This window comes from Xiphophorus hellerii, chromosome 2 (assembly GCF_003331165.1).
Source record: "Xiphophorus hellerii strain 12219 chromosome 2, Xiphophorus_hellerii-4.1, whole genome shotgun sequence".
Taxonomy (NCBI): Eukaryota; Metazoa; Chordata; class Actinopteri; order Cyprinodontiformes; family Poeciliidae; genus Xiphophorus; species Xiphophorus hellerii.
The window spans coordinates 29,618,918-29,632,463 of NC_045673.1; the positions used below are offsets into that span (position 1 = coordinate 29,618,918).

The 13,546-nt window shown below is 41.1% G+C and overlaps 1 protein-coding gene across 1 annotated transcript in view; it reads left to right on the forward strand.

Moving 5' to 3' along the window:
• Positions 1-1,513: 1,513 nt before the first annotated feature.
• LOC116708316 (copine-8-like) overlaps positions 1,514-13,546 on the forward strand; it is a 94,921-nt gene continuing 82,888 nt past the window's right edge. The window contains exon 1 of the mRNA XM_032546215.1: positions 1,514-1,830. Coding sequence (XP_032402106.1) covers positions 1,754-1,830 — 77 coding nt within the window. The 5' untranslated portion in view covers positions 1,514-1,753. The remainder of the gene's footprint in view (positions 1,831-13,546) is intronic.

A 13,546-nucleotide genomic window follows, 5' to 3' on the forward strand; every position in this document is an offset into this window, starting at 1 on the left:
AATCCCTTTCAAGCTTTTCTGGTTTGTTAAAGTGATTCTATTAACAGAGTTGGTCTCAACTTTACTCTAGCCGAATATTTTGACTAAATTTTCCTTTGTATCTAAAGCTTTTGGGACATAGTGGCATTTTGTAGCACAATCAAGTGTCTATGCGAGCTTCAGTTGTTAAAAATTCCTTTTTATATCAAATATAACTTAAATGAAATTTGATTTCATAAGTTAACTCTTTGAAATTGGGTCTCTGTCTCTTTAAAACCTACTGCTCTTTCTGAAACTCCACCTTCAGGAATTCATCACAAAATTGCACATTTGTTATAACTGTCTCCATGTTGTGACACTACAATAAGAGACAGATAATCTATGAAAAAATCAATCTCCTCAACTTCCACCCTTAACTACTATTACCACTTGAAGAAATACACCATTTCATAAACAACCAATCAGAGCCGGGAGGAGGGTTTTAGAGCCGTCAACCTACGCTGCTTATTGTACTAATGGCGGAGAACTAGCCTTAGCTTTTGTAGCAGGCTACGTTATGGGTGAAGCAACTGTAGCATGGCAGAAACCAAGGGGAGGGTGAGAACATGAGTGTGATTGACAACGCTAAGACCCTCCTCCTGGCTCTGATTGGTTGTTTCTGAAATAGTGGTGGATTTCTGCAGTTTGCACTGGGAGCACTGGAATACAGCCGAGGAACAGAGGTTTTCCCTTTTTCAGATTATATATCTTATACTGTCATTACATAATGGTGATAAATGTAAAAAAGAGTTACATGCTGCAGCTTTAACAACATTTTCATTTTTTATCCCTCCTAAAGTGAACTTGTTACCCTGTTGTCTGGCGTGTCCACTGACCCCACATAAGCTTTTAGAGGTGTCTATCTATCTATCTATCTATCTATCTATCTATCTATCTATCTATCTATCTATCTATCTATCTATCTATCTATATGTGTGTGTGTGTGGGGGGGTGTGGGCGTGTGTGTGTGTGTGTGTGTGTGGTTTGTCTGTGATGTTGGGAACTGACAGTCTAACGGACTTCCCTGCGGTATCTGCCGCTCCTCTTCAGTGTTGCGCCATGACCTGGAAGGTTAAATAATTGAAACATAAATAATTTGTTTTATAACAACATCATTAAAAAAAAAAAAAAAAAATCTTTGAACGACTGCCATGTTTGCAGTATAGTTAAAATTGTGTTGTGACATTTCACGTCCTTTTGTCAAGCAGTCACCCCTGAGTCTGACGGCCCCGTACCCCGGCACAAGCCTTAGACTCTGATAGATGGATACGGGGAATTTCGACCGTCTCCGGTCTCGCGCTCTCGTGCTCGTGTATGTGTGTCAGCACGTGGGTCCTCCCGTCCCCCGCCCCTCCCCTCCCCTCCATCCTCTCTCCTCCGGAGCTCGGAGGCGCACAAAGACGCGCTGCATCACCGCGTCCGTGTGTGTGTGTGTGTGTGTGTTTTTCTCCCCCCCCTCACCCCACTCCCTCCCTCTCTCTCTCTCTCTCTCTCTCTCTCTCGCTCTCTCTCTCCCCGGTGTTTTATTTCCGCGCTTCCAGAAGAAAACACCGGTCTCGTTTGGGCTTAGTTACAACATTTGTTTTTTTTTTTTATCAAAGTAATTAAACAAAACCAAAAAAAAAAAAAAAATCTTCTCTTTGTCCCCCCCTCCACTCCCGCCTCCTCTCATGCCGCGGCTCCGGCTCCGGAGAAGGGGCGACCTGTGACGGACCGAGCGGGCTTCTCCGTGAACATGGCGTGCATCGGGGACGCGGACCCCTTCACCGCCGCGATACCTGCCACCAAAGTTGAGCTGACTGTGTCCTGCAGGTGAGTGCAAAGCCATGCGTGGAGTGTTGGAGGAACTCCCAGTGCGAGTAAACGCATCACTACAGGAACGCCTTTATGTAGCTGCGGAGGAGAGAGGAGAGAGGTTTGTGGCTTGTGGAGGCAAATGGATGCAAATGAGCATTTTTGGAAGATTTGCTTCGGTCTGCATGACCCGCTGGATGTGAGGAAAGAGGTTGTTTGTTTGTTTGTTTTTTTTTTGAGCGTGCAGATATTCTCGATGTGTTGCTGACAGCAGGATCGAGACTGAGGAGGTCGCATGGAAACACACATCAGTCCGAATGTGTGTTTGTTTCGGTGAGGTGTTGATGATGCACAAAACACGCAGCTGCTGCATGAAGGAGTTTTGTTTCTAAATTGTTTAGTCGACGGGATCATTTTTTGTTTTGTTTTGTTTTTTTACACCCCCCCCCCTGCCGGGCAAATAAATTGATAACTGTTGGAAAACGAAGAGAGAGGAAAAGCAAGAGCGATTGTCAATTTCTTGGAAAACTGTAAATCGGGGAGAGAAGCTAATAAAAATATGAGACTCTTTTTAAAACCTTGCAGTTTGAACCGAAAAGGAAAAAAAATAAAATAAAAAAAGGAAGAGTCTAATCAGGTTCTGGTCATTGCGAACACTTCCTGTCCAGTTTGGGTCGGAGATGTAGAGGCGTGATGAAGAACTGTTCTGATTCCTGTGAGATCCAAACGAAAAAACTTATGGGCCGTATGGAACTGGTGAATAACAATACAGTTAGCCTCGGAGCTAAAGCTGGGTAATAAATCACATTTATTTATTATTCAGGGTTTTATGGCTCAAGAAAGCAACATAACTACATAAAATATGTTATGATTAGAGCTGGACAATATTTAGTTCATCTATTCAACTGAAACATATTTTTATTTATCTCAAAGCAGAACTTTATGTTGTTGCAACTCATTATTCGAGATTCTTCACATAGGTGTTGTAGATGGTGATGGGAGGAAGGATCTCCTGTAGCAGTCCGTATCACAGTGATCTGCAGAAGCCTCTGTTTTTCTATGACAGTCTCATGAAGAAACTCAGGTTATCCATAATTTTCTTCCCAACAACAGACCTTTATAGGGTTTAGTAGCTGATCTGCTAAAGCTCCCAGAGACCGAGTGAGAAACTGCAGTGAATTTTGAACTGAATTTGACAGGAAAGGAAGAAAACAAGAACATGGCGCTCTGCTGCGGTCACATCGTCGCTGTGATCGCGTGTTTTCTCAGCATATCTAAATAATATTTTAGCCAGAGTAGCTCTGGATTCTAAGGCAGACTTGGATCAAAGTCATGTGACGGGACAAAATTTGCCTCTGGGTTGTGTCTGCCACCGTACTGGAAGCGGCACAAAAACGCAACAGTTGCAGCATTTTGCTGCTGAACCTTTACGCGCTCAAACAGAACGTTGTAGTCTGTTAAACTTCAGATTTCGTGACATATTTGCACGGGTTTCCCTTGGATTTTGCAGACTGACTGACGCCGGAGCTCACAGAGAGCGGTGGGGAAAAATCACCACGAAGGGAAGAAATGAAAGAAGAAAAGAATCCGAGGAGAATCGCAATTGATCTGTCACGAACATTTTATCCAACTTCATGTTTCCTTTAAGAGTTTGATCCTACAATTAAAAGCATGTGTTGTGCTTCTGTAATTGTCTTATTCTAAACACAACATGTCAGGAAAAAAGAAAAATCTATATTATGTTACGATTTACTGAATCAATTTCAGCCTCGGATGATATCCTCATTATCACAAGGACTGGAAGCAGGGGAACATTTGTTGCCATTTATTGTTTTATTGGCTGAACTGAGCGACTGACGGAGATATTATTTTATATATGTTACTTTCACACAATCTTAAAAAAACCAAACTGTATTCCTGTTGGGCCTGCATTTCTGTGTGGTTCAATCACCGTAGTTTAGGTATAAGTTTTGCCTTTCTTTTTTTAAAACAATCCTCCCGCCCCCCCACACACACACACACACACAAATATTAACTGCAAGCCATGTGTGACATGTTTGCTGATCAAAGATTTTAAAGTAAATTTTATTTCTAGCGACATTAAATCTGTGAATCATCACTTTGCGGTAACATCCTGAAAACGTCTGAGCAGAAAAAGTCAGCCTGGTAACGACCTTAATGGTTTGAGAGAGCCAGTGTGGACGCTGCTTTGTGAAACGGAGCTGGCGCCATCTGGGTGTTTTTTTTTTGTTTGTTTTTTTAAGGCATAGTAGGAGAAATGTTTATCTGAGCTGTGACTCATCTCAGTTTTCTAACAAATGCCGCTTTTATTCATGTGAGCGTAATGCATAAGCCCGGGCTTCCACGTCCTCCTGACAGCTAATAGGACGGATCCGACGGAAAATGGGCAAAGAGCGGCCGAGCCGTTTTAATGGATGCAAAGGCATTTGGAGTCACACAGTCATTAGGCGATGCATTGTTGTTATGAGGAGACACGTAGCAGCTCGAGCTCTTGGGAATTAAACTGGAGAGAGATTGAGAGTAGAAATCTAGCCAACTCCAGGTTTCTCTGGTCCAACACACCTGGAAGAAATGATTCAGTAACCTTCTTACAGTCAGGTTCTATAAGCAGGGGGTGTTCAAAGTGCGGCCCGAGGGCCATTTGTGGCACTTGGACTTGGTTTTTTTTTCTTTCTTTTTGTTGCGGCCCCTAGCAGTTTGTAACATCAAGATTGATACAAACGTGACCCGTACAGCGCAGGTGGAGGCAGATGGAGAATTTTCCTAATTAGAGGGAAAATTATTACCGACATGATTTTCCTACAATGGAAAATGTAAAGTGCGACACAAAATCTTTGTCTTTTTACAACTAAGCTTTTATAATAAGTTTTTTTTTTAAAAAAAAAGGTTCTCTGTCTATTAAACACCTTTTACTAAGCTTTGGCAGTAGTTTCTTTGCTTTCTTACTTTAAATGTTTCGGATTTTTAACAGGACATTGGAAAGTGTGGAAAGCCACTGTGCAGCTACCAGCCGCTGAGCACTGAACAACAGAATCAGTTTCAATCACCGTGAATGTGAGCTGGCCCTGAATGCGGTTAGTAACGCTATGAATCATTTCATTTGACACGGCTGTGAAACACCATTCAGTCTCCACTTGTTTTTTTTATTATTATTATTCATCTTCTCAGTTCTCTTTCAGTTGACATGTTTACTTTAGATGCCAGCGTTCTCCTCTACACACCTGCACAAGTTAAGCTGCTTGACAGACACGTCCTCCGCGTAGCTTCTTTTTTTTTTTCTTTTACAGTAAGGAAAGAAACATTTTTAGCTTCTCGAGTTGTCACCTAACAACCGCACTAATATTTCTTAGCCGTCCCATCTCGTGGGCGGTGTGATTCTCCCACTCTGACGTCTTTGTGAACCTCTAAGGCGTTCGCCGTCCTCCTTCACTCAATGAATCAAGACTCATCTCAGGGCTCGTTGCTAGTCGAAACCAAGCAGAGCTAACGGTCTGATTTAACTCCAGCCTGTTTGTACACGAACACGTAGCCATTCGACCCACGAGCGCCTTTCAGTTCTGGTCCCACACACTCAAAGCCGCTTCATACATCCTGACTGGATAGTAAACAGCAACCTTGGCAGGCATTTAGCGCCGCAGGATCAAAAGACCCTTGCAATCCGTGGGGTCTGGGAGGCCGTGTAGGGTGGTGGGGGGGTTAGGAGGCGGATGTTTGTGCAGAGAGACGTAGGTGCTGTCTACTGATCTGAGTGGTGCACAGCACAGAGGTAGCCGTGGGTAGCTGTGACCTTTGGACAACAAAAGGTAGGAAGTGTATTCCTTCTGAGAATTGAGGTGTTCCGATGTGGCTGCATTGAAGCTGGTGTCTGACATGTTGGGAGGTTGGTCGATGTGTCGCAGCCAATGCTGCGCTTCCCCAAAGGAAGGTAAAAAAAAAAAAAGAGGAGCTGAAAAGATTTCATTCATGGGAAAAAGGGAATTTGAACTGCGTAGGAATGTTGGTGGTTTAGTTTTACATTGATAGGATAAAGCCAGGGTAATTGGGATCGAAAGGGAATTTTCATTAAAGATTTCTAGGTTGGAGAAACGTAGTTCAAAAGAGAAAACACAGTCCAAAATTAGAGCTGTCCCTCTTACAAACTTGTTTGGGTGTCATAAAGCATTTAATGTGTTTCTTATTCACACAATATAGGCAAATCTTTATACGTATGATTGGCCTGGGTATTGCCATCCTGTGCTATTATGCTTGATTAAAATCAACACTGAGTTTTCTCCCATTCACTTGAATTTCCCCGATAGATTCTCTACCGAGCCAATCAGCAGACAGAGGGAGAGGTTGTGAACGATGACAGAATTGTAGTCTGCCTGTTGTTTCAGCAAAGGCAGTGAAGGAAGTGAATTAAGCCGTTCGGTCCATGTTGGCCACGCATCCAAATATTGAATTAGCATTAACATCCACCACAATTGGATTGGCTCTAACCTCATCACAGTGGAGGATGTTTGTTTACAGTGCAGACAATTTCCAGTTAGCTTCAAAGTCGAACTTCAAACTGGTGCATTACAGACAAAACGTTAGCGATTGGGTAAAATTGAAAATCTCCTGGAAGCAATTGTTTCTCGATAGAGTCCAGACCGTCTGGATGAAGCAAAGTGTTGAACAAGGAGGTAGTTTTACCAGGCTAGATGGGGTGGAGTCACATGACTACAGACTGTACACATAGAGCATTGTCTTAAAACGACGTGAGTACAGTCTACCTATGGATTGATAGTTGGGTTATCTTCGAAATAACTTCAGCTCATTGTTTCTTGTCGTCTTGTTGCTTCCTTTGATACTTGCCTTAATTGTAAAGTAGGACAAAACAGTGTAGATATCTTTACATTTACAGTTTGTAGTAGAATTGGTAAATCTTTTTGAAATCTTTGTTTTTATAGTTACTGTCGAATCTATAAAAATAAGCAGCTGGTGGCTTTGGAAAATCAAACTGATTGTTTTCTTTGTGTTTTTTATAGAATCAACTTGACCACCAGAACCACTCTAATTTGCCAAACCGTATCAGACTGAAACATTAAAAAAAAACTCCCCCCAAAAAACATGGGTTTGCAAGTCTTTGGACCCAGTAATAACTTTTATACACACAAATAAAATGCTAGCACAGAGCTGGAGTAGAGCAATAGCAACAATGTCCTCAGATCTGATCAGCCCCAGTTGGGAATTGTGAACCACTTCAAGGCTCAGCAGAAGTCACTCTAAGTGGTTACATTAATGAGTTTTTTTGTTTTGTTTTTTTGAAGCAGTCATTTGGTGTAATTAATGCACCACGCTGCTGCTGGAGCTTCACCTGGTTACCCCAGAGAGCCGCGTCGGCTCCATTACGTTACTGACCGCCTCGCCCCGTGTGCCTCTCCGCTCCCCCGGCTTTCATCTTTTGCATAGCCACTTACCCGCATCTCTCTGATTGCAGCGCGGGGATTTGAAGGCATCACGATGATTAGTGTCCTGTGTTTGATGCTTTTCCGCTGAAGGAAGCGGGGAAATTTAATGCAGATTTATGCAGAACTTTTACGATACAAAAGACGTACAGAAATCTCTTAGACTTGCAAAATGCAAAATGTTGTTTTATTTTGGTTAATGGATTCCATATGGTATTACGGTATCTTTATTCCTAAAGTGCATTTCCACTTGTTGAGATTTTTTTTCTCGGTTTGCTGCTCTGTAGCATGCTGCTGTGTATTAACACAACAAGCAACAGAAAACAGTAACCAACCTTAGAGAAGCAAATGTTGCTGGCTTTCAACCTCAGAAGGGTTATTAGGCCATTTTCATTATGGAAGACCCGGAATGTCACTCCAACAGCAACATTTGCAAGTTCTGATGTAGCGAACGCTGCCATCTACTGGCCAAACATCCAGCATGGAGAGGAGGACTGCTGACATGGAGCGACCACCCAAACCCTCTCCAGTCTGGGAGGAGAGCGGTGGATCACTCTCATCCACTGGTGGCTTTGTGCCTTACCAGAGGCATGACACTCTGGAATATTTCTAAGTCCAAACCTCCAACTCGGATGGGAGGACTCTCCATTTTTTTCTGAGATGTGTGGTCCATGCCCAGTAGGATTTTTGGAGACTTCCTTTAGCATCTTGCAGTCCGCTTTCAGGGTGACTTTGCTTCGACGGCCAGACCTGGGCATATTTTAAATGTTTTCCACAGGTAGACTTTAAAAAAAAATAAATTTCTTATTGTTTTAAACGCTTTTGAGAACCTTTCAAAATACTTTACCAGACTCAGTCAGGAAACACACCAAACTAAATGTCTGAGGTTTAAACAGGGCAAACCGCTTTCAAAATTCTGAGTAATGATGTTCTAATCTTGCTCACTTGCTCTGAAACAGACATTTTGAAGTTATTTTCTTCAGTTTTGTATTTCTATATATGCTATAAAAATACCCTGTTTGTCATAAGTCGTCCTAACTTTTCCACGTATTTGATATTTGATCACTCGTTTCTTTTTTAAACTTTTTTTGATAGTTATTTTTCTGGCTCCATCCATTCAAAGCCAAGCATAGCTGCTTCTGTTTTTTTTTTTGTTTTTTTTTTCAAAGAGCACATGAATGCATCTTGCCCTGACGGATTGGAAGTCCCCCCCTCCATCTCCTCGCCTAGGTATTTAAAGCTGCAGTTGCTGTTTTTAGGTGGCCGCGATGTTTCTGGTGGGACTTCAAATGTAATTCTGGTGTTGAGGAAGGACCGCTAACGTAAATGTTTGATAAAGTATGAGGCACTCTGCTCGCACCGCCCCGACGTTTTCCCAGGCTGCCCGTGGAGGAAAGGGTTTTTTAAAGTGTGAGTCGTCTCTGTCAGGGCCAGGTGGAAGCCTTCGAGTGCAAATGAATCATAGGGAGGTTCCCCTCCCACACACACAGTTTTTCCTTTTTAATATCTTGTTCCTTTCACCCTACCATACTGAGCCAACTGGGTACAGTATTCCCAGGGTTATAATAGTTTTGGGTTTTTATTTTTTATTTTGTTGTGACTTTTTCTTTGTATAATTCAGTTCAATTTAATTCGTTTTTATAGTGTGTTTTTTCTAGTTTTCGTTTGTTATTATTGAATCCTGATACACTAGTGGAGCAGTTGTCAGTCAGTTGCTACGGCAGCGGGTCTGGGTATAGCAAAGCCAACGCAGAGAGCAAGAGAAAAGAAGATACAAAGGTTTTTGAGTTGTTCAACTGTTTTCCTGCATTATGTTTTCTTTGCCGTGGCGTACTGCACTAGGCTAATAATACCTACTCCTCCAGGTCTTATTGTAACAAAAGTGTTCTACCGCGTAAACACGGCTACGGATGGCCGAATCGTCTTTTTGCCCTCAGACGTTTTGCACATGCTTGAAATTTCCAGATGTTAACAATAAGATGCAATGTGTCTGTACATCGATTGAATAATGAATACTCAACAAAAGATATAATTTTCAAAAAATTTCTTTTTATTATTGTTGAACAACCCAATGACTCTGGCGGTCTCTGCCAACTTTTGCAGTTGCCATTTTGTGCCACTAGGAGGAGTCTGGAGTGCCGTAATTTGTAAACTGCTTGTGTGCTTCAATTCGAAAGACTGATACATTCATAATCACAAAAACAGAGGATATCATATCTGCAATTTCAGTATGTTTTAGTTTTATAAATGCACGATATAGTTCCAGTTAGTTTTCATTTATTTCAGTTAACAAAATGTTTTCTCAACTTCATTTTTTTTTAGGTAACTATAATAACCTTGAGTATTCCTCTGTCTCGGGCGTTTATCCCTTTTGGCAGTTGCCGACGTCTCCCACTTATCGTTCCTACACAATCTCCTGGACTGTCCGTCGGCGATACAAAACCCCCCCAAAACGGAACCTCAATATTATTGTCATGTATTTAAGGTCTGAAAGTTGGAGAAGGGCCAGTGGGCGTTGTCTGACAGGGAAGCAACAGAGCGTGGCATTTCACCATCTGGGCAACACAGGGCTCAGCACAACACGAGTGCCTGATCTAGATACATCACTAGCCATCAACGGTTTGAGAAAGCTCGCCGCTTGTTACACAGGACAGGACCCAGCGCTCGCCCCGCAGCTCTCTTTCTTTCTCGCTCTCTCTATCCCCCTTCTACTGCTACATCTTTGTGGGTCTTGCAGTAGAGCACAATATGGACGTAGTCAAGCTGTTGTGATTGCTGTCTTTAGGATTGCAAAGAACCGTCCATCAGAAACTCTACAGTACAGTGGCGTGACGAAGTATTTTCCCCAACAAAGATTTTTTTCTTCTGTTTTCGCTTTTTAGTCACTCATAAATGCTCCCGATAACCAAACACGTTTTATATTTGACAAAGATGCAAAGGATTCTGATGATTAAAGTTTGGGTGTGTAACTTTCCGAAACCTTCGAAACGGTTCCACAGAAAATGTTCCACAAAGTCAGGATGTTTTCCCATCAGTCCTTAAGTACATTACGTCAGAAGCGGGTTTCATCTTGTAACTCCCCCCCCCCAGATGCTTTTCTACCCCGTCTCTTTCTTATTGCTGACTCATGAAGTGAGTCGAGGCCTGCTAGTAGTTCTGTTAGCACAAACACAATTAAACACTAAAACGTTCACACCCCTGGCAGATTTAGGTTTAAGATACTCTTCTTATTTTACTAATATGTCTCTTCTGACTCGAAAGTAATTTTAATTTATCTGTCTGCTGTAATTTTAATTGAGTTGATTGCAATTAATAACATTTTAATCAAAAGCCTTATGTGGACAAAATACGCCTAATTTTCAATTCAGAATCTATTTTAGTTGCTAAATTATTGAATAAATCTAGATATTACAATTATTTTTAATCTATCATTTAGGTTATTCAGCTGTCAGGTGTTAAAGGAAACGTCTGTGCTGCTACGACATGTTTATCATTGAGATGCTATTTAAGGCTTGGATAGCGCTGCTAATAGGCTAACTCCTTTTAGGACAACTTGAACACAATAGTCTTTTCCAGCGCCCCTCAGTTTGTCCTTTGAAACAAAAATGAAATGAAGAGAAAAGGTTTTGTCATCCATTGCTCTTGTTTGCGGATGTCGCTTGTGTGCAAACGTGCAAATTTAAAGTTTCAGAGTGGTACCTTTTTGTATGTAAAAAAAACAAGCAAACGAGAAAAACACCTCAATCACTAAAGAAAAATCATCTCAAACACCATTAGAGACATGCAAAGTACTGGTCTGCAAATATAAAAAGGGTTTTCCATTAGTGTTATGGAAGAGTATCAGGAATTTTCAGCATGTCATATCTTAAAATGTTAGATTGTTTTGATTATCTTTTACATGAGTTCCAAACCTGCGTACTCTTGAGATTATCAGCTCCTTACAGGTCAGTCTCATCTACGCTTCTCCAGCTGTGTCCAAACAGTGTTTTGTAAATCCTTCCATATGTGCCACCTCCAGCATGACGTTTGTGAAGGCCGGTGTGAGAAACGGCTGAAATCTTGAAGCAGTTCCGTCATTGTGGGAAACATTAACTCCTGTGGGACCGGCAGTCATCTTTCTGACATTTTTTTTCTGCCATCACTGGTGCCCTGGTTGCCATCCTGACAACCTGGTCCTGCAGGTTGTCTTGACGTTACTTTGACAAAAAAGTTTCTCATTCCAAAAGTTTCTGATGCATTTCTTGCATATTGCTTTGGGTTTTCTTTCACATTTTAAACGTATATTTTTAATGCTTTATTTTGTATTTAATGCTCTCATTTATACATTGTAATGCCTTTGTTGTCAGAAAACCAAAGTTTGAGAGTCTGACTGAAAAGGAGTTAGCTTAAATGATTGGGTCTTAAAGGGACAGTATTATGTAAAATCGAATTATTTGAGCTTTACATCGTGTTGCAATATTATTCCCTTACCTGAAATATACTTGGAGTGTTGCCTTCATTTTATCATGAATGTTTGGCAAATCCTTTAATCTCCATGGCAACCATGCAGCTGTGCAAAATGCCTGGCTGGACCTAGCTTCACTTTCTAGACGCAGCTCCTCCTTGGAGCTGCAGTTTCCAAGCTTCCCCTGCGACTCCCCCACTCAGCTCCTTCAGACTAGCCAACAGCAATTAGCAGCAAACACCTGGAACTGCGCATCTGTTGAGATCTTCATAGGAGCTACTTCTCAGTGAAACACAGGTAAAAACAATAAAGGGGTAATAGAGGAGCCATGTTGTGATGACTTTCTGAAGGCAGAGCGGAGCTTCAGAAAGAGCAGGAGTTTTTAAAGAGACAGAGGCCCAATGTCAAGATTTTAAATCACAAAGTCAAATTTCTTTTAAGTTGATACATATTGCATTTTTTAACAACTAAAGTGCATAAAGTTACTTGATTGTGTTGTAAAATGACAACACATAACACTGCCCTTGTAGCATTTGACATACAGAGGAGTTCACGAAGGACTCAAAGAGAGCAAAGTGCCCAGGAGCTACGGCTGCAAAACAAGCCCAAATCATCACTCCTCCTCCACCATGCCTCAAACTTAGTTGCAGGTGTTTGTGATGGATTTTTCTTTGAGCTTAAACTCTACTTTAGTCTCGTCTCTTCAACGTCTTCTGGTTTATTTAGAGGCAACTTTAAACTTTTCTTGGGGAAAAAAGAGACTTTTAACTTGTTCTGTTTAAATCCAGGCCCATGCCAGGAAACCAATCCATGTCGTTAATTGTTGTTGATATGTATTTATTTGGGCCTGTATGTAAAATTTTTATCCTATTAGAGACAATTTGAGATGGAGACGGACTCCTGTGGGACCGGCAGTCATCTTTCTGACATTTTTTTTCTGCCATCATGCCATCATGCCATGCGCTGGTTGCCATCCCTTGGCATTGTGAGCAACTTGTATGTAACTCTTTGTTTTTTTTCTTTGAGTATTGCACACTTTGAGCTTTGGGTGAATTCGCTAAGATGTCCAGTAGTCACAAGATTAGAATTGAGCTAATTTTTGCAGCTTTGAATAATCTTCCTCACTGTAGTGACGGATTTTAAATAGTTTAGAAAGAGCACTATAATCCGCTCCAGGTTGGGTTCCTGTTTTTGCTCTTGTGGGGTTTCTGCTGAAGTATTTCCATTTTGGTGTTAATACAAGGCTGTATAAACCTTTTCAAACTAACTTCTCAGTCCTGAATTATATGATATCGCCTTTACGAATAATATTTAACATCATAACTTAGTGTCAGAACAAAAGATTCGAAACTAGGTGTCAATTTAATACATTTCCTGTAAGACTTTATGCATGAGGCAGACCGCAAAGGGAGGCATCTTAAAGCAGCAGGGAGGTAATTATTGTCATTTATATATTTTATTTTAAATGTAGGCCATCATTTAGGTATGATAAGTGCAGACAAATTAAATCTAATCTTAGCAATTTAATTAGCACAAAGTTTGATTTAACTCTCTTGCTGCACTTTGCAGTTGTGCTCTATTGAAACGAATTAAGCTTTGCTGCGTGATCATTTAATCTTTTCTATGATTCATACCATCAATTTTAAATTCAATGAAGCACCGCAAGAAAATGTACTGCTGATATTATTTTATGAGTCCTCTGCTAATATGACTCTGCTGGTTGACGATCTTATGATAATATTTAGTCACACTTATAATAATACACCCTGAAAGAAGATAATCTGATATCTTTCCATACTAATCTGCTAAAACAAATCTAAGAAGTCGGCTAAATTATGCA